At 52.1% G+C, this 23,496-nt stretch overlaps 2 protein-coding genes across 8 annotated transcripts; both read left to right on the forward strand.

Moving 5' to 3' along the window:
• The first annotated feature begins 4,444 nt into the window (after positions 1 to 4,444).
• Positions 4,445 to 17,914, forward strand: Cd22 (CD22 molecule). Of its 7 annotated transcripts, none has more exons than XM_037202021.1 (14): positions 4,446 to 4,545; positions 7,767 to 7,824; positions 8,022 to 8,423; positions 9,278 to 9,583; positions 11,016 to 11,273; positions 11,409 to 11,672; positions 13,089 to 13,349; positions 13,617 to 13,880; positions 13,964 to 14,227; positions 15,320 to 15,416; positions 15,511 to 15,586; positions 16,034 to 16,152; positions 16,544 to 16,628; positions 17,238 to 17,914. In XM_037202021.1, the coding sequence occupies exons 2-14, from the start codon at positions 7,788 to 7,790 to the stop codon at positions 17,367 to 17,369; spliced, it is 2,565 nt and encodes an 854-aa protein (XP_037057916.1). In that variant the 5' UTR covers positions 4,446 to 4,545; positions 7,767 to 7,787; the 3' UTR covers positions 17,370 to 17,914. The 7 variants fall into 7 exon arrangements, 6 of the variants coding, with proteins under 6 accessions (XP_037057916.1, XP_037057937.1, XP_037057939.1 ...); XM_037202042.1 differs by having other exon boundaries at positions 8,022 to 8,417; XM_037202044.1 differs by having other exon boundaries at positions 8,037 to 8,423.
• Positions 17,915 to 21,513: 3,599 nt separating this feature from the next.
• Positions 21,514 to 22,954, forward strand: Ffar1 (free fatty acid receptor 1). The gene is given in 4 exon segments (XM_028855311.1): positions 21,514 to 21,540; positions 21,751 to 21,806; positions 22,013 to 22,260; positions 22,263 to 22,954. Coding segments are annotated over 4 exon segments (1,023 nt in total).
• Positions 22,955 to 23,496: the final 542 nt, after the last annotated feature.

Consider the following 23,496-nt stretch of genomic DNA (forward strand, 5'->3'; position numbering starts at 1 on the left):
CTCCCCAGTGCTGGGATTAAAGGCATGCACCACCACTGCCCGGCCAGGGCTTAGGGTTTCTAACTGGCGTAAGCCTTCTCTTTGCTCCTCTTAGCCTTCCTCTACTTTTTTTTTCTTTTTACAAGGTCTGGGGGTTTCTAGTTGTACTTTGCAGAAGAAACAGGGAAAAGGATAGCCAGTCTTCCAGACCCCCCACTTTGGAATCTATGGTTCAGCCAAATATGCATCAAAAATGTCCTAGCACTCGGAGGCAGAGGCAGGCGGTATCAAAGACTGTTGTATTGCGACCCAGCCTTCTCCCAGAGTTCCAGAAGAGATGCTACCAGCAGCGGATTAATTAGAGTACGCAAATAAGAGTCCACGAAACTCTTTAGTCCATTCACTTCATTCTCCCGAGTCAGTTCTCTCTCTCCAGAGCGTCTTCTCGGCTCTCGTGCCTGCTCCTTTCTTCCCTAATTCTCTCTACGTTTTTCTGCTGTTCCAAATGCCATCTAAATTCCTTCATCTGGTTCTGCCACATCTTTGTTCTCATCCATCTAGTTCTTCCGCATCTTAGTTCCTCTCTGTCCTTAGTTCCTCTCTTTATTCTTGTAAGTTCTCTCTCTTGTTCTTCCCCACCCAGTTCTTTCCCATCTCCTTAGTTCTTCATATCTTATTCTTTCCCATCTAGACCTTCTCTATCGGTTCTTCCTCCTCTAGTTCTTCCCCATCTTCCATCTCATTCTTCTAGTTCTCAATCTAGTCCTCCTCACATCTCTGAGGTTTACAGTTATATACCCATGCAGTATCAATGCCCTGGCTAAGGCAAGGTCACCAGGCTTGAATCCCCTCAGGGACAAAGGGAGGGGGCGATAAGATCCCCACAAACAGTGGTACTTGCCAGCCATCATCTGCAACCCAAACAGGAAGTGACTAATGGGGAATAAAATCAACTGAGGGCTAAATTCGGTTAATGGATCTGACAAAGGGAATTTATGTTCTCAAATTATATTCTTAGAAGTGGTTAGGTAAAGTGCTAGGAGTCTACTAAGTCAAAAGTGAAAATGAAACTGCCTTTTGTCCTTTGACCCCATGTCTGTCCAGGCTATCTCTGGGTGCCTTTTTCTGGCAGGGCTGGGGAAGTGTAGCTAGGTACTCTGCACCACAGCTTGATGTACCTGGTAAGTAAAAATCCTTTAGTTCTGAGTTAATTGATCTAGAGCAGACGTAGCATTTGAAAGAAAGAAGGTTAAGCTTGATTAGCACATCTGTCAGGTCTTCTCACACAGATAGTCTGGATGCTGCTTAAGTCTGTTCTCAAAGAGTCTGGGAGGTATCTCAGATAAGATACTTTTATCCAGAGATGGTCCTGGCCAGATGTTGCTAATGACGATAATACAGACAGGCTTGAAATTAGGGATCTTGACAGTGTCTGTTGTTAGCACAGTTGGAGAAAGGTATACAAATACTTTAATTGTATAGGGGAGATTGTGCCCAGTGAATGATCAGACATACTGTTCTTAGGAATGGAAAGGCTACAATAGCACACGAGAAATTCTTAGTAGGAAACGGCTAATATTCCAAAGCCAGCATCACCAAGACTCCTTGAGCCCTGGCTTTACCCCTGGAAGGCCCTTGGCTTCTTCCAGGGATGGCTTTGTCACAGTCAGCTGACTTCCTACTTCATATTTCTGCGGCCTGCAACAAGACAGATCTCTGTGAGTTAGAGGTCAGCCTGGTCTACACAGCAAGTTCCAGGCCAGCCAGGGCTACACAGTGAGACCCTGTCTCAAAATATGTAGTTAGACTCTAACATGGATGGGGAGGGGCACATGAGGCTCTACCCCTCCTCAAGAGTTCCTGGTTGTTAAATAAAGGTGTGCACCACCATGTCCTGTTATTTCCTCCTTTTCTTTTCTTTTCTTTTTCTTTCTTTCTTTCTTTCTTTCTTTCTTTCTTTCTTTCTTTCTTTCTTTCTTTCTTTCTTTCTTTCTTTCTTTCTTTCTTTCTTTCTTTCTTTCTTTTTTCCCCCCTGAGACAGGGTTTCTCTGTGTAGCTTTAGAGCCTTTCCTGGAACTCACTCTGTAGCCCAGGTTAGCCTCAAATTCAAAGAGATCTGCCTGCCTCTGCCTCCCAAGTGCTGGGATTAAAGGCGTGCACCACCCCTGCCTGGCTATTTCCTCCTTCTCAAGCACAGTTCTGGTCAGGAATCAAATCCAGGTATTTGCAGTTGACTTGTGAAGTTTCTCCACCTTGGTTATGTCCCTGCTATATTACTGCTTTTGGGGGAGGTGGTACTGGAGGTTAAAAGTAGGTCCTCACATATGCTACACAAGTGCTCCACCACTCAGCCACACCCCAGTCCCTCACTGGGGGATTCTAGGCAGTGGCTCTACCACTGATCCATACCCCAGCCCCTCACTGGGGGATTCTAGGCAGGGCCACTGAGCCACACCCCCAGCCCCTCGCTGGGGGATTCTAGGCAGTGCTCTACCACTGAGCCACACCCCAGCCCCTCACTGGGGGATTCTAGGCAGAGGCTCTACCACTGAGCCACGCCCCAGCCCCTCACTGGGGGATTCTAGGCAGGTAGAAGATTCTACTCTTCTACCACACTCCCAGACTCCCATTTTTTTTTATTTCAAGACGGGGTCTCATTTAACTGGTGAGGCTGGTCTTGAAATTATTCTGTAGCCCAGATGACCTTGAACTTTTGATCTTCCTGTTTCAACTTCCTGAGTAGTTCGGAAGACAGTCCTGCTGTTGTTCCCACCACCCATCGCTATCTTCTGTAGCTCTTCTTAACTCTTTCCGATTCCGTCTGTGTGGCTAGCCACACTCAGGCTACTCCCATACGTAATGACATGTATCACATGCAGAGTTCATTAGACAGTTTGGGAAGTTCCACAGTAAAGGCTCCTGTTGAGTAGAGGTCTGCAGGTCTTCACAGAGAACACTGGAGAAACCAGGAATGCTAATCACACAGGGGCTTCTCCTCTGCTTTCCACTCAGAAATCTAGAAGTTGATGTTATTAATAATCTGGTGACCTTTTCTATCTGTAGAGGCACACCTCATCCAAATCCCCCAGAATGCGCTCCCTCCCTCCCTCTCAGTTAATAGAACCCGTCTTTAGGGGAGATGTCATATGTACTTGATACTGCTGACCTCTGTGCTATCTCAGTCAGGGACCACACCGGATCCTCGCTCGGCCCTTAAGCTGTAGAACCCATCTTCATGGTCACATGTACTTCGCAGAGTTTATTGCCTCTTTGCAGTTTGTTTTCCTGCTGGCTGCGAGGCTCTTGGGGACATACATCCCCTCACCCCCAACTGTTGCATTCCTCTTTTCCCAACCCGCCATGACCTTGAAGACATTTTTTGTGCAACACATTCCCTGTGCCTGGGAAACTGAGGTCAGCTTTGCCTCCGATGTTCCCTGTCACCTGTAGGTGGCCACTGCAGAAGAAGCTGGATACAAGTGACTAGGTTGTGGGCAAGCTTGGCAAGTTTATCCCTGGAACCACATAAAGGTGGGAGGAGAGGGCTGGCCACAAGTTGTCCTTTGACCCCTACACAAGCACTGGTGCAAACATGCACACCACACACACACACAAATACAAACACACACATAACACACACAACACACAAACATACCACACACTACACACACCACACACACCACACACATAACACACACAACACACAAACATACCACACACCACACACCACACACACCACACACACACATACAAACACACACATAACACACACAACACACAAACATACCACACACTACACACACCACACACACACACACAATACACAAACACACACACAGTACACAAACACACCACACACCACACAAGACAAACACACACACACAAGCACACTCATACACAAACACACACACTACATACATATATATACACACAGTACACAAACACACACATGTGCCTGCATACCATCCCAAATAAACAATAATCAAGTGCCAGGCATGGTGGTGCACTCAGGAGGAAGAGGCAGGTGAATCTCTGAGTTCAAAAACAGCCTGGACTAGAGTGAGTTCCAGAGCAGCCAGAGCTACACAGAGAAACCCTGTCTCAAAAACCCAAAAACAAACAAACAAACAAATAAATGCCAAGCAGGAAAGACTCCCATTGGGCAACTTCCTTCCTCAGAGCTCTGGTTCTTCCCCAGCCCATGGAGCTGTTGATGGCAGTGCTAGAAATAAGACAAACGAAAGCCGACTGGGAGCTGTCACGATCGAGGCTTTCACAGAGGGACACGTGGACACACCAGCTAGGAGACCCATCAGACATGGACGATCCACCAGTTAAGACCTGGCTGCAGAGGCAAACATCCCTTCCAATTTGACTCCAAGCCCATGTTCTCCATCATGGCCTCTCTTCTCCACTCACAGATGGCAGATGCAGATCACCCTATCTACTGGTCTCCCTCGGAGCCACAGAGAGGAAGGGGGTGTGGCCAAGCTGGGGAGACTTGACTAACTTTTACTCTCAGAGGCTGCTGGAGACCCTGAAGAGATAGCTCGCGGGAGGAGACAGGTAAATACCATTTTGATCTTTTCTCTTGTTCTCAACAAGCAAATATGGGGTGTCCTCTGTGTGCTGGCCATGAGGACCTGCCATTTTCTTTTATCTAACTTGTGAGAGGCACAGACAGACCCCTGTCTTTCAGCACTGCCTCTGCCAGATTTTCTGGGTCCTCTGAGGTGGAAGAAGCTGTTGGATGCTCAGGAGGGGAGGGCAGGGCTGGGAAGCCAGCTCCGAGGCTCTCAGCAGAGACTGAGCTGAGTGCATCATAGGCCTCGACAGTGTGGCCCTATTCTAAGTTCCTGGACTTAGTAACTGTTGCTGCCATACCCTACTCTACCTCCTCAGCCATCCAGTCCTCAAGCTCAGGTCCCTGCTTCTTATGCTACGGTGACTGCCAGAAATCCCGTAGGCAGGCAGCTTTGCTCGGGAACTGTCTGCTTTCTGTTCACCCTGAGTTCTTCAGCCAAGCCATGTTGAGGATGTAGCTGGAGGTGCTGCCAGAGAGGCAACTGGGGGCTGATGGCTGCCACAACCCTTGTAGCAACCCGAGGGTGTCTCAACGTGTGTCCCTCAGAACCAAGCTTGCAATCCTGCAAAGCTTTTGATGAAAAAGAGTAAAATAGACTCGTGGCCTAGGAAGTAAGGGAATCTACTCCATGTCTGGCGGCATGCACAGCTCATTAGAAGGTGGGAGAGGTCTCACAGGAAAGCCTCCCGTTGAACTCGGCTTTTCCCAAGTGGCCGTGACCTTGAAGATAAGGCCATGTGACACATTCCCTGAACCTTGATGATCTGCCCCAGCCTCTGTCTCCTCACCTCTCACACACCCAGGCCAGGCCACCCCCACACTGGGGACAGAAGCCAGCCTGCTTTCAGCAAGTGGACTAGCTTTCCCTATACCTGCTCCTGCTCACCCAGCAGCCCCCCAACCTGTGTCCAGCAGCCTGGGAGGGGAATTGCTGGAGAGGGGGAGGTGCTGATGCTGTTGGTAGGGTGAGTGGAAGGGCACAGCTCTGCACTGCCGCCGCCCGCCGGAGACACACTCAGTCGGCACATCCTGCAAGATCCCTGGGGGCTGACACAGGTCACAGCCACACCAAGAGAGCTAAATTTAACTCTATGTAAAGTGTAGGATGGTGATGATGGTGGAGGGTGAGAGAGAGAGAAAGAGAGAGAGAGAGAGAGAGGAGAGAGAGAGAGCGCACGCTGGGTATCAGTTGTAAATCGGTGGCACCTAAACACACGGTTAAGTTCTGTCAGGCCAACACTCTATATTTCTGTTGTTTAGGTTTGGTTTTTTTTTTTTTTTTTGAGACAAAGTCTGGCTTGGGAGGCCAGACTAGCATCAAACTCATATTCTCAGATTCAGGCTCCCAAGTACTGGATTTTAGGTGCACACCACCATGGCTGGTCCTATGTATGTTTATAAAATAAGACATTTCTCATAATAGTCTGCTTTCTTACTTATGGTAAAACTGTGGATGATCAGACCACGGGAGGTCCCCTTTCCCATGTGGTAACAACTGACTGATGCTGTTAGAAAAGGAATATCTTTCCTTGATTCCTATTGGCACCTGGGGCTGGGGGAGGGGCTTTGGACCATTCTCTGTTTCTAAGGCTTTCTAACTCCCTCAAAATGTTTTCCTCATGTCAAACTTCACTGTGAGGTTAGTTTTACTTCTTGAGATAGTACTAGGGATTAAACCTGGGGACTGTGCGTCCTAGGCTAAAGTTCTACCACTGAGCCACACCCCAGCACCTCACTGGAGGATCCTAGGCAGGGGCTCTACCACTGAGCCACACCTCAGCCCCTCACTGGGGGATTCTAGGCAGGTGCTCTACCACTGAGTCACACCCCCAGCCCCTCACTGGGGGATTCTAGGCAGGGGCTCTACCACTGAGCCACACCCCAGCCCCTCACTGGGGGATTCTAGGCAGGGTCTCTACCACTGAGCCACACCCCCAGCCCCTCACTGGGGGATTCTAGGCAGGTGCTTTATCACTGAACCCCTCACGGTGTGGGGGTGATTCTAGGCAGGTGTCTACTGCTTCACTGGGAGATTCCTCTATCACAGAGATACACCCCCAGTCCTCTTTTTACTTTTTCTTTTGAGACAAGGTCTTAGTAAGTTGACTAGACCAGGCTTGAACTTGCTTTGTAGTCAAGCTGACCTTGAACTTGCAACTGTTTAGCCTCAGCCTCTGGAGCAGCTGGAATTCCAGGACTAAATCAATAGGCTAAAATTTGGTTTAACGAGATTGCCCCCCAAGTCTTTCAAATCACTCTGTCTGTCCCTGTGTAAGATCTTGCACCGGTAGCCTGGGGAGATCCTTGTTACCAGGGCCTGGCATTCAAGGCATACAACAGCCTGGTACCACAGAGCCTCAGGCAGGGCAAGGAGTTTTAGAGGTTGTAAAAGCAGTGGCAGAACGCTAGCTATGCCAGCCTGGTCTATGCCAGCCTGGTCTATGCCAGCCTGGTCTATGCCAGCCTGGTCTATGCCAGCCTGGTCTATGCCAGCCTGGTCTATGCCAGCCTGGTCTATGCCAGCCTGGTCTATGCCAGCCTGGTCTATGCCAGCCTGTCTATGCCAGCCTGGTCTATGCCAGCCTGGTCTATGCCAGCCTGGTCTATGCCAGCCTGGTCTATGCCAGCCTGGTCGTATGAGCTGGACTCCTGGACCAACTGAAAGGTAGAAGGAAAGAATCAGCTCCCCAGAATTCTCCACAACGTCCTCCTCTGGTCTCCACATGTGCACTGTAGCTTGCACATGTCCCATATATTACACACACACACACACACACACACACACACACACACACACACACACACACTAATAATATAAAATAAAAATTAAAAACTAGTAAATGCGTAGGATAGGCAGAGAAAAAAGAAAGCAAAGGAGGGTCTCAGCTTGAAGAAGTATGGTACACCCAGAAATAGCTCTATGAGCACCCCAAATCCCACATCTCCATCATATAACCAGGTAGGTATTCTTCCCCACCCACAACCCAGGATCAGAAAAAAAAAAAGGACCAGAGTTCAGACTGAACAAGCAAGAGCAAGCAGATGACTCGAAGGCAAGTTCTTGTGGCTGTTGAGACAGGGCCTCAGAATGTAGCCTAGACTGGCCTCAGGCCTGTAGCAACCCTCCCGCCTCAATTGCCTGAAGGCTGGGATAGTCACACACCAGCACACCCAGTTTACAGACTAATTCTTCTTTCCTCAGGTCTCACCCAGAGCAGACACCATGCATGTCCACTGTCCGCGGCTCCTCCTGATTCTAGGTAAGGCCCAGGCTGACACCTGGGTTTGGAGATGTCTGTGGGCAAGGTAGAGCAGGGATAGGTCTGGGGAACGGAGGGGAACTGCTCAGAGGCAGAGAGAGATGTGCTGTGCTCCTCCGTCGTCCTTCGTCTCCCCGGGGTCTCCCTCTCCTGTTTCCTGTGAAAGTTCTCACCCCTCAGTAACGATTTCTGACCAGTCTTGTGGCCTTTAGGACACGTGGCTTTGGTTGGCTCATCACAGAAATGGACTGTTGAACATCCCCAAACCCTCTTCGCCTGGGAAGGAGCCTGCGTCTGGATTCCTTGCAAGTACAAAATGCCAGCCTGGAATAGTCATCTGGACGGGGTCTTGCTGTATCACAATTACGACTTTGACAATCATACCAAGGATTTCAAGGGGCATGTCCTCTATAATAACACCAAGGTTGAGTCACCTCCTTCTGAGCAAGGAAGGGTGACGTTCTGGGGAAACCGAGAAAATAACTGTTCCCTGGAAATCCACCAGATACGGGTCACTGACAACGGGAAGCTGGGGCTGAGGATGATTTCAGGCGGTGATAAGTGGATGGAGCAACTTCACCTCAACATCTCCAGTAAGGGTACGGGGGGAACATCGCATTGCTGGCAGAGTCAAAGCGGGAGGCGAAGGCTGAGTTCCTTGCTCACGGTTAGGTCTCAAACCCTGGGACCAATGGCTGAGGTGCCTATTTACACATCACATTGGAAATGGCCGTCAGGTTCCTCCAGCATCCCTCAGTCTTTATCCGTCACACCTACAGAGTATGGCTGGCATACCCCGCCCTCTCCCCCAACTCTCCAGCCCGGGGGCCAGGCTGCCCTTCCCCAGAGGCTCTCCCCTATGTGATCCGGCCATGTCGGTCACCCGCCCTCTTTACCCTTTGCCCTCTTGGCTGCCGCACCTGGGTCCCCTCTCTCCCCTCTCGCTTCCCATCCCTGTCTCCATCAGACAGCTGGGCTCTCCGCCCTAGACAACGATATCATCCGTCCACACTAGAGCTGTGAGCGCAAGGCATCTTGACATCACGTCTGTGCGGTGGTCTAGCCTGGTGGAGGTCTGAGTCCTGGGCTCAGGATCGCCTCACTAAAGGGCTGTCTGCTTGACTGACTCCAATACTGAGGCGGCCTCACAAACACAAGCATGTCACCAACGCTTAGCAATACATGCAGAGCTAAACCAGAGAAATCCGCCCTGGGTGACCCTGGGGCCGCTTAGAAAGTAAATGGAAGGAGAAGTGAGAAGCGAAGTAAGTGTTAAAATACGATTTCCCAGCATGCTTAGTGCCCCCAAAGCCTTCCACAGAGAAGCTGAACTGAACAAGGAGGTAGAATGACCTTGCAAGGGATTGTTCTGAGGCCATCTGGGACGGGATGCCTGAAGCCAGGGGTGGAAGGCTAGCCCATGCCCCACCCCAGCTCTTTTTTTTTTTTCCAGAGACACCCTTCCCACCTTACATCCAGATGCCATCAGAAATCCATGCATCCCAAAGTCTCACTCTGACCTGTAGACTGAATTTTGCCTGCTCTCGGTACCACATTTACTTGAAGTGGTTCCTGGAAGAGCACGAAATCACCTCCATCACCTCCATCACCTCTGCCCCCGATTCTACACAAAATGTCTACACAGAGAGCGAGCTCACCTTCCAGCCAGAGTGGAAGGACCACGGAAAGACTGTGACGTGCCAAGTCCGGACCTCTACGCAAATGCTCTCTGAGAGCAGAGTGGTTCTGGATGTTAAACGTGAGTCTCCATGTGGGAAGGACATCTTGTCCCCTTCTTCCTAAACCCCGGTGAGCCCCAGTAAGGGTAAGAGGAGTCTGTCCATAGAAGGGTCAGCTGTCAGTCATTTGACAGGGGCGGCAAGGCTCTTCCACTGTCTCTTCTGTCGGTCCTGTGTCTTGAGACACAGATTCATTTTAGTCTCTGTTTTGGCCTAAAAAATAAAGCAATCTAGTTGAGTGTGGAGATATAGGCTTGGAAATGCGTATTCAGGAGGCCAAGGCAGGGGGATCTTGAGTTTGAGGACAACCTGGACTACACAGTGGGACACTATCTCAGAACCCTAAGTGTTGGAGATATTTCCTGGCAGTACAGTGCTTGCCTAGCATGTGTGAGACCCTGAGACTCAATCATCAATCAATCAATCAATCAATCAATTCTTAAGTCACAGCATACTTTGAGGATATCTGGTTAGGCTTCTTTGTTCTCCATACAAGGAAATTTTCCTGTCATTACTTTATGGCTCATTCATTCATTCATTCATTCATTCATTCTTTCATCCATTCAATGGATATTTACTGTGGAGCCTGGCATGGTGGTACACACTTTTAAACCCAGCACTCGTGAGGCAGAGGTAGGTGGAGCTCTGTGAGTTTGAGACCAGCCTGGGCTACAGAGTGAGTTCCAGAATGGCCAGGGCTACACAGAGAACCCTGTTGAAGGAGGAGGAGGAGGAGAGGAGGAAGAAGAGGAAGAAGAGGAAGAGGAAGAAAACAAAAATTGAATGTGGTAGCATGGGCTTGTTGTCTCAGCCCTGGGGAGGCAGATCTGGGTGGGTCCTTTGGACTTGCTGGACAACCAGTCTAGTCAAATTGATGAGCTCCAGGTCAGTGGGAGACCCTGTCTCAAAAAATGTAAAATCAAGATGGCCAGTTCCTGAAGTACAACACCCAAGGTTGTCCTCCGAGCTCCTTATCCACACGTGCACACGCAAATAGCTCACAAACCCCAAAAGAAAGCAGGCTTAGGATGGGCTGATGGATGGAGACGTCTGTGGAGAAGATGAGGACCTTGGCTGACATGACAGAGAGGCCAGGGCGAGCAAAGAAGATTCTAGGGAGGGAAAGAACCAGTGCAAAGAACTAGGTGTGGAGGTGCAAGTGTAGTGTACTGGTGGCGGTGTCCGAGGACCAGAGGACGAGCGGCCAAGCCCACTTTCGAGGTAAGAGAGGAGGTAGGACACTGCGTCTCCTGGAGGCCAGCAGACGGCTGCGCTGTCGGGGTCTAATGGACAATGCTGGGGATGCGGGGTGCCGGCGGAGACCAGGTGGGAGGGCGCATGAGGAAGGGGAAGGCAGAGACAAGTGAGGATTGTGTGCAGGCTGCTGCTGTCCCAATGAAAACAGCCGCCGAGAATTCCCTGTCCTCTCCCAATGCTCCTCTGTTCCTGCAGACATCCCGCAGCTGAAGATCGAGGTCACTTCCAAAGAGGTCATGAAGGGTGGCTCTGTGACCATGACATGCCAGGTTATCAGCAGCAACCCAGACTACAGGACAGTGTCCTGGGTCAAGGATGGGCAGCCCCTGAAGGGACAGAATCTCACACTAACTCTGCAATCAGTGACCAAGGACATGAGTGGGAAATACCGTTGCCAGGTTTTAAACGACCTGGGCCTAGGACAATCGGAAGAAGTGGCCCTTACAGTGCTGTGTGAGTTCCCTTGAATCTGGCAAGGGAGGCGGGGAGTTATCAGGATCCTCAGGGATGGTAGTGGAGGCTGGTGACTGCCTGGCCAGGTTTGCGGGCTCTGCTCACCTACGCTGCCACTGCTGTGGCTTCTTTTAGTTGCTCCAGAATCCTCCAGGGTTCACATCTACAGTTCTCCGGCTGAAGAAGGAAAGTCAATAGAGCTGATTTGTGAGTCACTGGCCAGTCCGAAAGCAACAAACTATACCTGGTACCACAATGGAAGACCTGTGCTTGGAGAGACACAAGAGAAGCTCCGGATCCCTAAAGTCTCCCTGAGGCATGCTGGGAAATACTCTTGCGTGGCACAGAACCGCCTGGGTCTTGGAAAGATAAAGGAGGAAACTGAGCTGGATGTCCAGTGTGAGCGGCCAACTGACCTCTGGTTCTTGGAGGAAAGAGGGAAATAGAGAAGGAAGGCAATAGAGTGTAGGGGGTGTGGAGGTGTGGGGAAGACAAGCAGCCAGGGACCTGAGCTTCACAGCTGCATTCTAGACATGCAGACCACAGCCTTGGCTTATGGCAATTACTTAGTAGATGTTTGTTGAATGAATGAATGAATGAATGAATAAATGTCACCAGCTTGGTGGCCCAGATCTGTCATCCCAGCTACTAGGGAAGCTAAGACAGAAGGATCACAAATATGAGGACTGCCTGGGCTCCAGACTGAGTTCAAGGTCAGCCTGGGCAATTTAGTGAGACTGTCTCAAAAGTAGAAAGAGGACCTGGGACACAGCTCAGCAGCAGAATGCTTTCCTACAACTTACCAGGAAGGGAGTGGCAGCATGGCTCAGCAACCAATCACTAGTCTAGAATCTTCCAATGAGGGATCCGAGGCCTGACCCAGTGGTAGAGCACCTGCCTAGAATGCCCCAGTGAGGGGCTGGGGACGTGGCTCGGTGGATGTCAGTCCCCAGCACTGCATAAAAGAAATGCATGTGGTGGCATCAGGACATAAGGCAGGAGCATCATAAACTCAAGGTCATCTTGAATATATAGCAAGTTCAAGGCTAACCTGGGCTATGTGAGACCCTGCCTAAGACTAGGGCTTCACAGGACACACAAACATAGCATCAATGGCAGCAGCTGAGGCCCTGAAGATTCAAGTCTTGAAAGATTTGAGAGCCAGAGGAAATGTCCAGTTATTCCGCCATCGTTTGGCATTCCTTAGCACAGCACAGCTGGTTATCAAGTTGCTCCCAAGACAGTCTCGGTTGTCAGACCCGGAGTGGCTTGCATACGGGCGGGGCACCCACACTCTGAACATCTGGACAGCTGGAGAGCAGTAGCAAAGTGTATTATTTATGACACACCACTGGCTGCTCTAAGGGTATCTGTGCTCTGAGAGGATTCTGGAAGGGTGGGTGCTCTTGGTGCCCCACTTGACAGACGGGTAGATGGAGGCCTGCAGCCCACAGTCATACCGCTTTAAATAGCACTGTGCCTCACAGCCGCAATAGGGAAGCAGGAGAGGTTTCATTTGAGGACAGTATGCAAAGGCTTTAATGAACACCAGCCTTGCAGCTGGCTCAGGGTGGTGCAAGTCAGTCATTTCAGCTGCGCAGGAGGCTAAGGAGGGATGGTCAGAAGTCCAAGGCTGGCCTGTGCAAATACACAAGGATCCCGACCCAAAAATAAAAGGCTAAAGAGAAAAATAGGGTAGGGCTAGAGATGGGGCTCAGCTCTTGCCTAGGCCCTCCAAGGCGAGGGGTTTGATCTCTGGTACTGCAAAGGGGAACCAAATGATCATGCTTTCTCACCTCTCTGCTCTCCTCTAAGATGCCCCCAAGGAGGTAACCACAGTGATTCAAAACCCCACGCCAATTCGGGAAGGCGACAGTGTGACCCTGGCCTGTAGCTACAACTCCAGCAATCCTGCAGTCACCTCCTACCAGTGGAGCCCTCAAGGTTCTGGGAATGAGATCTCGCCTGGAGTGCTGAGGATTCAGAACGTTGCATGGGACTCCAGGCCCATCAGCTGCGCTGCCTGTAATAACCACGGGTGTTCGTGGGGCGCACCCGTCAGCCTGAATGTCCACTGTGAGTGACAGAGCAAGGCGTGTCTATGAGGTGGACACACTGAGATATGGCGGTGGAAGGGGGGATGGGAACCTGGACCACAGGCCAGGGGAGAGAGGATTGAAGAAGGGCACATAGGCCTGGGGCTAAGGAGACAGGAAGTCCTGACCCATGACACAGGAAACACTAAACAAAGGGCTAGGAAGTCCTAATCAAACACAGGACATTTTGGGGAGACATCAAGAAGGTTAGAGAGTCAAAATATCACCTGAGGCTGTGGCCCTGCAGATGCCCCCAGAGCTGTGAAGGTCCTGAAGGTGAGCCCCTCATCAGAGATCCATGCTGGGCAGCATGTCATCCTCCAGTGCAGCTTCTCCGGGAGCCACCCCCCAGAGGTCCGCATCGTGTGGAGGAAGAATGGGAGTCTTGTGCAGGAAGGGAAAGAGCTGAGCTTCAGCTCCATCTCCCCAGAAGATTCTGGAAAGTATAACTGCATCGTCAACAACTCCATTGGAGAGACTCCGTCGAAGGCCTGGGACCTCCAAGTGCTGTGTGAGTGGCGGGAGCTGGGGGGCTAAGTGTGAAGAAGATGAGGTGACCGGCAGCCCTGGCCTGACTCGGTTTCCCCTTTGCAGATGCTCCTCGGAGGCTGCGCGTGTCTATTAGCCCTGGGAACAGCGTAATGGAAGGGAAGAAGGCCATCTTGTCCTGTGAGGGTGATGCCAACCCGCCCGTCTCCCAGTATGTCTGGTTGGATTCCAGCGACCGAGACCTCCCCTTCTTCAGCCAGAAGCTGAGCCTGGAGCCCCTGAGGGTCCAACACACTGGCTCTTACCGCTGCCAAGGGATCAACCCGCTAGGCATGGGCGAGTCACCGCCCAGCACCCTCACTGTCTACTGTAAGTCCCTTGGGTCTCTCCTCTATCCTGGCGGGGCAGCCCCCTTCCCCACCTCGCGTGTCCAGCTCAGCCAGGGCACACCCTGCCGCCAGTAGCTCCTAGCTGGAAAGTCACCCCGTTCTGCCTCACGGACCTTCCCTCAAAGGCTGTGCCTACCTTCCAAAAGCTCTTGGTGTTCCTTGTCTTTCTCTGTCTCTTTCCTTCCCTCCTTCCCTCTATGTGTGTATCTCTCCCTTGATGAATAAGATCCTTATTTATCTTTTGATACTTTAGTGTTTTAAACAAGATAATACAAGTGCGTGGTTTTTTGGGTTTTTTTTTTTTTTTTTTTTTTTTTTTTTTTTTTTTTTTTTTTTTTTTTTTTTTTAAAAAAAAAGGTTTCAAACACAAAAAGGAAGCTGAACACAGGCGTTGAGAGGCTGAAGTGGGAAAATCACCAGAACACCAGGGCCGGCCTGGGCTATGTAGAAAAACTGCCTCAAAACCAAAACAACCCTGTCTCATTCCCCTAGGAAACCTACCCATGCTCTTTTTGTTTGTTTGAGATAGCAGTCTTGGTATGCAGCCCAGGTTGATCTTGAACTGCAGGCAATTCCCCTGCCTCAGCCTCTTGAGTGTTGGGATTACAGAGATGAGTCACCATGCCCAGATGGTGCCTGCTTCTTTCAAATAACCATAGCCCATCCCATCTCCCTAGCACCCTCGTCAAGGTTGAGGGTGCTGAGCCTCCTGCTGTGGGCACACCTGCAGCGACAAGTGTGTGACAAAGTCTTGTGTGGAGCTGGGTCTGTCTGGTCAAACAGCTCTCAGGGTTGCACGGTGCCAAAGGCGAGGGTCACGGGCTTTGTTTCGACCTGTCTCTGGAATAGCTCTTGCTGGGGACAAAGAATTGGCCCTTCTCTCCTATCAGGAGTGAGGAGGCAGGGACCACTTCTCGATCTTTCTCTGAATCACTCCACCAAATCACTCCACCGTGTGTGGAGGACATCTGCAGACAAGAAGGACCGGGCTTTGTGAAGGGAGATGGGCAGGATGCTCTGCCCATTGCCATCTTTACAAAGCAGAGTGAGCCGTTATCTCTCTCTTCACCAGATAGCCCAGAGAGCATCGGCAAGAGGGCTGCCTTGGGACTAGGGTTCTGCCTGGCTGTCTGCATCCTGGCTATCTGGGGGATGAAACTCCAGAAAAAGTGAGCAGCCGGCTGCCCCTCCTCCCTCCCCCTCCCCACAGCCCTCAGCCTGCTGGGTCATCCCTACCTACCCTCACAAACCCTTGATCCTTAGATGGAAACAGAATCAGAGCCAGCAGGGCCTTCAGGAAAACTCCAGTGGCCAGAGCTTTTTTGTAAGGAATAAAAAGGTAAGATGGAGCCAGGTGGTGGCTTAAAGCACACTTTTAATCCTAGCACTTGGGAAGCAGAGGCAGGTGGATCTCTGTGAGTTCGAGGCCAGCCTGGTCTACAGAGCAAATTCCAGGACAGCCAGAGCTACACAGAGAAACCCTGTCTGGAAAAAAAAAAAAAAAGTTAAGATGGGAGGAAGGTGAACCTAGAGTAGCCCTTGAAGACAGGAGATGAGAAAGGGGCACGTGTGCTCTGAGATATGTGAACATCTGAAATCCCAGTGCTCGGGGAGATGAGGCAGGGGACTGGCAAATCTGAGGCCAGCTTGGGTTACACATTGTAAGATCCTGTTGGGGAAAAAAACAAACAAACAAACCAAAAACCTCCAGGGAGTTGTTGGGGTCAAAGGCCAGGAGGAGGGAGTGGTCAGGAGAGAATCACAGCTGTAACTTTGCATCTTCCAGACTAGAAGGACCCCTCTCTCCGAAGGCCCCCAGTCCCAGGGCTGCTACAACCTGGCGATGGATGACAGTGTTAGTTACGCCATCTTGCGCTTTCCGGAGACCGACACGCCCAGAGTCGGGTACGGAGGATACAGGAGTTTGGTACCTGCCACTCAGGGGGGTTGTGGGAGGAAAGTCTTGTGTCCCCTCCTGCCCTCTTTGCACGGGGCACCACCACACGCTCACTGCCTCGTTCTTACATGGCAGTGAGTGACAGCCTCAGACCGGACCTGTTTCTTTACTTCAGAAGCGGGTGCCCACGGCCAGGCTGCCCAGAGCCAGGCTGCCCAGGGCCAGGCTGCCCAGGGCCAGGCTGTGGCGCAGGTTGAGGGCGTTGGGATGCGTTCACCACCCATTTTCATGAGCTGCTATTGTGGTGCTGTGCGCACAAGAGACAAGGCATTTTTCCCCAAGGGACTGAAGTCGGGGTGCTGCTGGGGAAAACTCACTGTAGCCTTCTCTCTCTCTCAGTGATGCGGAGACCTCAGGAGCACAGGGTCCTTCTCCAAACAAGGACGACACAGTTACTTACTCGGTGTTACAGAAGCGTCATGTGGTGAGGGGGCAGAGCTACGCTATGGAAGGGGGAGGGGCCGGGGCCGGAGGCCTCGATTGAGAGCCCCTTATGGGACACACTTGGCAGACAGTGAAGTTGGGAAGGGTGGCTGTCTTCAGTCCATTTCCCATTGCTATAACTGAATACCCTTGGTGGTTTACAACGGAAAGAGATTTATTTTGACTTATGGTTCTGGAAATCCAATATCAAAGGAGCTGTTTCTGGTAATGACAGAGTCCTGAGATAACACAAAACATTCATGGCCAGGGGACATTTGTCAGAGAGAAACCAACTTCCTAAGAAAAAGTCTCTGCATTGATTATCTATTAACCCATCAGTTTAATCACCTGCTACAGATCCCACAATCTGTGCATTTCCGACACAGGAAACTCAGGGGACACATTCAGACTACAGCAGTTGTTCTGGCAGAGAGCTGGGGTGGGAGCCAGGACAGGTGTCTAAGGGGCCGAGCATAGCCATTTGTAGACAAGATGACCCAGTTTGGACATTTGGACCCTGTGTGGTGGGGAACCAACGGGAGAAGGCGTTGAAGAGAATGGACCGAGGTTGGTCACCATGACGCCTGGCTTACCTTCCCGTGTTTTGCAGAGTGACTATGAGAATGTGACACCAAGCCATCCTGAGGATGACGGCATCCACTACTCCGAACTGGTTCAGTTTGGGGCTGGGAAGCGGCCTCAGGCAAAGGAAGATGTGGAATACGTGACCCTCAAGCACTGAGGTTGGAAGTAGCTGCCATGGAAGGTTCTGGAGCCTAAGGGAGACCTGTAACTTCTAAAGCAACTCCCTGAGTACACACTTGGGTTGCATGCCCTCACAATCATTTAAAAACCCCGAGTCTGGTGAGAACCAGCCAGCCTTCTCCGCACCGGTGATTGTCACCCCACACTGTACAATGTCCCCTTCTCCAACCCTGGCCATCTGCCACCATCCACCTCATCCTGAGCCTGACTTCAGCTTGATGTGTTCCTGCTATGACCAGCTGGGCTCTCTTCTTCTCTGTCCCCTTGATGCTCCAACCCCCCTCACTAATCTTATTACCCAAATTTCTGGTCCTGGAGAGAAAGCCCCAGAAGGGCAGAAGTAAGGAAGCAAGAGGCACTGTCCTCAGCTGGTTTTTCTCATACGAACATGTCTACAGTAAGACAGGCCTTTCGTGGAGATGGTGCCTTCCCTCAGGGGTCCTGGGCACTGGGCAGGCAGGATACCATGGGCCTATGTATAATCCACTAAATGCTTCATAATAAAAAATAACGCTGTTGTCACACAAACTCTGTCCCGTTGGTGACTGGGGTAATTATACTGGAAACCTGGAGATGGGAATGACTTTTTGGAGCTTGGAGGGAGGAGAAGAGACTCTTGGTAATCTCATGATCAAATCAGTAGATGGGGGTACCATTATTGTGCAGTGTTGGTATTGAACTTAGGGCTTTATGAATGCCAGGCAAATACCCTAGAGCCTCAACCCCAGCCCCTCACTGGGGGATTCTAGGCAGGGGCTCTACCACTGAGCCACACCCCAGCCCCTCACTGGGGATTCTAGGCAGGGGCTCTACCACTGAGCCACACCCCAGCCCCTCACTGGGGGATTCTAGGCAGGGGCTCCACCACTGAGCCACACCCCAGCCCCTCACTGGGGGATTCTAGGCAGGGGCTCCACCACTGAGCCACACCCCAGCCCCTCACTGGGGGACTCTAGGCAGGGTCTCTACCACTGAGCCACACCCCCAGCCCCTCACTGGGGATTCTAGGCAGGGGCTCTACCACTGAGCCACACCCCAGCCCCTCACTGGGGGACTCTAGGCAGGGTCTCTACCACTGAGCCACACCCCCAGCCCCTCACTGGGGATTCTAGGCAGGGGCTCTACCACTGAGCCACACCCCAGCCCCTCACTGGGGGATTCTAGGCAGGGGCTCTATCAGTGAACCACACCCCCTGCTCCTCACTAGGGGATTCTAGGCAGGGCCTCTACCCCTGAGCCACACCCCAGCCCACTTACCTGCTCAACCTAGAGAGCAAGGTGTACTCAACCAGCCACAGAGGCAAGGCACAGGGAGGGTCCCCAGCAGGGTTCCCTTCCCCCCTCCCTTGTCATGCTTCCCCAGTGCCAGAGCACGGCCCTCACTTCCTCTTTGTCCCCAAATTGATTTCCTGTGAGCACCATTAACTAATTTGGGGGACCAGTGGGACTTTAAATGCCATCCGAATGGAGGGCTGAAGAGACGGCACAGTGGTCACAGGTCCCTGCCTCTGCACCTCATAACCTGAGCTTGATTCCCAGGACCCACATGATGGAAGGAGAGAAACTTCTCCCCCAAAAGGTGTCCTCTGAACCCTCCACGCACACTATGGCACACACACACACACACACACACACACACACACACACACACACACAAATGTAAAATAAATATTTGGGGAGCTGGAAAGGTGTTAAGCAGTTAAGAATGCTTGATGCTTTTCAGAGCTATTTCTCCAGGTGCCCCCATTTTTTACATTTAAATTAAAAAAAAACCCCACTGTTTAAATGAGAGAAAGAAGGTTTTGGGGGCTCTTATACCCACAATGAAGTCCAGCAATATTCAACTGCTAATTAGCTGATCAGTATATATGACAAGTATTTGGTGAATTCAAATTTGCCATTTGGGGGGAGGGGTGGAAATGTGCCTCAGTGGGTAGAGTGCTCGCCTCGTATGCGTGACTTCCTGGGTTCTGCATAAGCGGGGTATGGTGTTGCCACCTGTAATCTTAGCATTGAGGAGGTAGGGGGCGTAGGACCAGAATCTGTCCAAGGTCATCCTCTGAGACACCGAGTCTGAGACAAGCGTGGGCTGCTTGGGACCTCGACTCAAAATGCAGAACAACAACAATAAAAACAGAACTCACATCTGGCAGAGCCCGTTGTTGGGGTGCGAGAATTTTAACGGACAGAACCAATCTCCTGAGGCTCAGTCAAACCTGGAGTCTCCAAAGATCCCAGGGGCAAGGTCTTCTCGAAGGAGCAGAAGGCAGCCCTGAGGCTGACGAGGTCAGGATTAGGCTTCCTGGCAACCACCATGTACTTACTTATCCTGTCGCCAAGCCCAGCTGCTGATATAAAGCTACTTCATGACCCATTGACCACGAGATGTGGATGTCAACAGCCTTACTGAGGCGTGAAGAGCAGGTGGCCAGGAGGCCCAGAGGCTGGGACTCCAGGACACTGCAGCCCTTCTGCTGAGGGTAAGCAATTCTCCCGGGACCAGAGCATCCATGGAGCACCACACACTGCGCAAGGCAGACCTGGGCAGGCATAGGGCCAGCCTTTTGGTAGAGATAGCAGACGTGGGGTCACACAGCCAGAGGAATTCCAAATAACCACCAAGCAAACTGCTTAGGGAGGATTGTGCACCCTCAGTGAAACTGTTGCTGCGTAGGATTTAGACCAGAATTGCCAGGTGTGTGTGTAGGTGAAACAGAAATTAAAAGTAAATTATGGGGTTGGGGTTGGAAATCAGGGCCTTGGGTAAGCTAGGCAAGCACTCCACCACTGAGCCACACTCCAGCCCCTCACTGGGGGATTCTAGGCAGGGGCTCTACCACTGAGCCACGCCCCCAGCCCCTCACTGGGGGATTCCAGGCAGGGGCTCTACCACTGAGCCACACCCCAGCCCCTCACTGGGGGATTCTAGGCGGGGGCTCTACCACTGAGCCACACCCCAGCCCCTCACTGGGGGATTCTAGGCGGGGGCTCTACCACTGAGCCACGCCCCCAGCCCCTCACTGGGGGATTCCAGGCAGGTTGTGCAGCACAGAGCCATATCTCCAGCCCCTTCACCAGTATTTATTCTGAGACATTGTCATTAAGTTCCCCAGGGTGAAGTTGAACTCACTCTGTAGCTTGGTTGGCCTTGAACTTGTGATCCTCATACATCTCCAGAACAGCTGGAATTACAGGTTGCATCACCAGGCTTAGGCCACTAAATGATTCTTTTACTGTCCGTATATGAATGACAGCATGTACCTGCTTTGGTGACTGAAGTCTTCAGTTGTTGTTATTTCGGAGTGAGTCAATAAAGCAAGGGACCTGCCCGTGAGCTCATCCAGCCATGGGGCAGATTCAGCTCCCTGTGCGTTTGAGCAGGCAGCGAATGAGTCGGGAGGGCACAATGCTGTGCCCCATGAACCCTGGATCTTTAAGGTCTTCAATCAAGCTAGTCACACTCCCGTTCTTCCTCTGTATATCCTCACCTTCTGCAGACCAGCATAGGATGCTCCATCAGCTGCTCATCCAGGCTTCTAGTACCTCCTGCTAATGGCCACCCCGCCCTTCTCTCCCTTCCAGATCACTGCCCATCCCGGGCATCATCTAATAGCCCTGCAAGGGGATCCTGAGCCTCAGAGGCATCCGGCAGCACCAAGAGGTGAGTCCCATTTTCAAAGGCTCCTCTCTTCCCTGGGTTCCTGTGCCAGGACATTGCCCGAGGTGTGATACACTGATGGGAACTGACTTGCCTTTGGGCTGTCCCCTTAGCATCCCCTTGGCCTGCCTTTCCCTGCCTGGTGTAGCTAGTGTCCACTGATATCTCTCTCTCTCTCTCTCTCTCTCTCTCTCTCTCTCTCTCTCTCTCTCTCTCTCTCTCTGTGTGTGTGTGTGTGTGTGTGCGTGTGTGTGTTTCTAGCTCTCTCTCTCTCTAAAACAGACTTCTCTATGTATCCATGGCTGGTCTGGAACTTAATATGTAGGCCAGGCGACCCCCAAACTCACAGAGACCTTCCTGCTTCTGCTGGGATCAACGGTGTGTGCCTCCGCTCCTGGTTTCTCTCTTTAAAAAACATGTGTATGTGTGTACAAAAGCCAAAGAAGATGCTGTAACTGGAGTTATGGATGGCCGTGAGGTGACTGATCCGGTGCTAGGATTCCCTACTTGAGTCTCTTGGAAGACGCACGCACTCTTAGCTGCTGAGCCGTCCCTCCAGCCCCTGATTTCTCTGGTGAAGGTCTTTCCTGTTGAGGAGGCATGGCAACTCTGGTCATGGAGGAAGGGACAGGGAGTGAACTCGGGGTCTCTGGCATGCATATAGCCTGGTTCTGACCTCCCTCTGCCCCCCTCTCCCCAGAGTCTACAGGATCGAGGCCGCCTCAGCTCTGGAAACTTCTGTCTCTTCCTGTTACAGTGAGTCGTTGTCTTCCCCCTAAGAGGTGGTACAGGAGGGGACAGCTGGGGACTGAGAGGACTCCTCAGTTCTGCCCCGGGCTTGGGGGCTATCCAGCAGCCATTTCCTCCTGTGGACCTTGGCATCCTCAGTGACGCTCTGAGCAGCAGGGACACCAGCGTGGGATCCAAGCCCCGCCTTTCCTCTGCTGATGAACTGAGCACAGTGAGCAGGAGCTGCAGCAGCGGCCAGCACCCACCTGGCCCCATGGCCCTGCCCCACAGCTCTCCTTCGCCCTCTACGTGTCCGCCTTCGCACTGGGCTTCCCACTGAACTTGATGGCCATCCGAGGCTCGGTGGCCCACGCGAGACTGCGCCTCACCCCCAGCCTGGTCTACACGCTCCACCTGGGTTGCTCTGACCTCCTCCTGGCCATCACTCTGCCCCTGAAGGCCGTGGAGGCCCTGGCTTCCGGGCCTGGCCCCTGCCCCTCCCCTTCTGCCCAATCTTCGCTTTGGTCCACTTTGCTCCACTCTACGCAGGTGGAGGCTTCCTGGCTGCCCTCAGTGCTGGCCGCTACCTGGGGGCCGCCTTCCCGTTCGGGTACCAAGCCATTCGAAGGCCCCGCTATTCCTGGGGCGTGTGTGTGGCTATTTGGGCCCTTGTCCTCTGCCACCTGGGCCTGGTCCTTGGCTTAGAGGCCCCTGGAGGCTGGCTGGACAACACCACCAGTTCCCTGGGAATCAACACACCTGTGAATGGTTCCCCGGTCTGCCTGGAAGCATGGGATCCCAACTCTGCCGGCCCCGCCCGCCTCAGTTTCTCCATCCTGCTCTTCTTTCTGCCCTTGGGCATCACTGCCTTCTGCTATGTGGGCTGCCTCCGGGCCCTGGTCCACTCAGGTCTGAGCCACAAGCGGAAGCTCAGGGCAGCTTGGGTGGCCGGAGGCGCCCTTCTCTCACTCCTGCTCTGCTTAGGCCCCTACAATGCCTCCAATGTGGCTAGCTTCATAAACCCGGACCTAGGAGGCTCCTGGAGGAAGCTGGGGCTCATCACAGGGGCCTGGAGTGTGGTGCTCAACCCATTGGTCACCGGCTACTTGGGAGCAGGTCCCGGCCGCGGGACAGTGTGTATGGCAAGGACCCAAGGAGGAACAATTCAGAAGTAGCAGCCACCTCTGGGGGCAAGGGGCGTTGAATTGGGTGACTGCCAGGCCCCCAAGAGGGCTGCTCGTCCACGACCCAGGAGCAGCCTGGCCCAAAGCCATCACAGAAACCACTCATGGGAAGGGCTGCACCTGGAGAGAACAGTGTCCTTGTACGGAGAAGAGAGTGGAGGTCAAGAACGGGAACAGGGGACAGTACACCTGCCGGATATATCCCAACTTGCCTCCTGTTTCTGTCCCTTACGTCCTAACCACCTGCCTGCTGTAGGCTGTGAGCAGCCCTGCACTCCTGGGGATGAGGAAGAATACCACTATAGTGACCCGATTTTGGAGTGTTTCCCGGAAATGATTTTTGAGAGAAGAACATTTTCATTTCTGAAGGTGGCAACATCATGACCCTGCCATACCCCTTTGAACCCACTAGAGGGCAGCATTTGAGTTGACAGCAGAAAGCAAGCTGGACAGATGCAGGGGATTTGCAGACCTGAGCTCCAGCAGAGGCATCTTGGAACTGTGGGAGTGTCTCATCACGCCAGTTGTGTCCC

Source organism: Peromyscus leucopus, chromosome 1 (genome assembly GCF_004664715.2).
Source record: "Peromyscus leucopus breed LL Stock chromosome 1, UCI_PerLeu_2.1, whole genome shotgun sequence".
Lineage (NCBI taxonomy): Eukaryota > Metazoa > Chordata > Mammalia > Rodentia > Cricetidae > Peromyscus > Peromyscus leucopus.

Bases quoted from the DNA above. Each gene is read 5' to 3' on its own strand.
- Cd22 (XM_037202021.1), top strand. From the start codon at position 7,788: ATGCATGTCCACTGTCCGCGGCTCCTCCTGATTCTAG. The intron at 14,228-15,319 runs GTAAGTCCCTTG...TCTCTTCACCAG, and splicing joins CAGCACCCTCACTGTCTACT to ATAGCCCAGAGAGCATCGGC. The intron at 15,417-15,510 runs GTGAGCAGCCGG...CTTGATCCTTAG, and splicing joins GGGATGAAACTCCAGAAAAA to ATGGAAACAGAATCAGAGCC.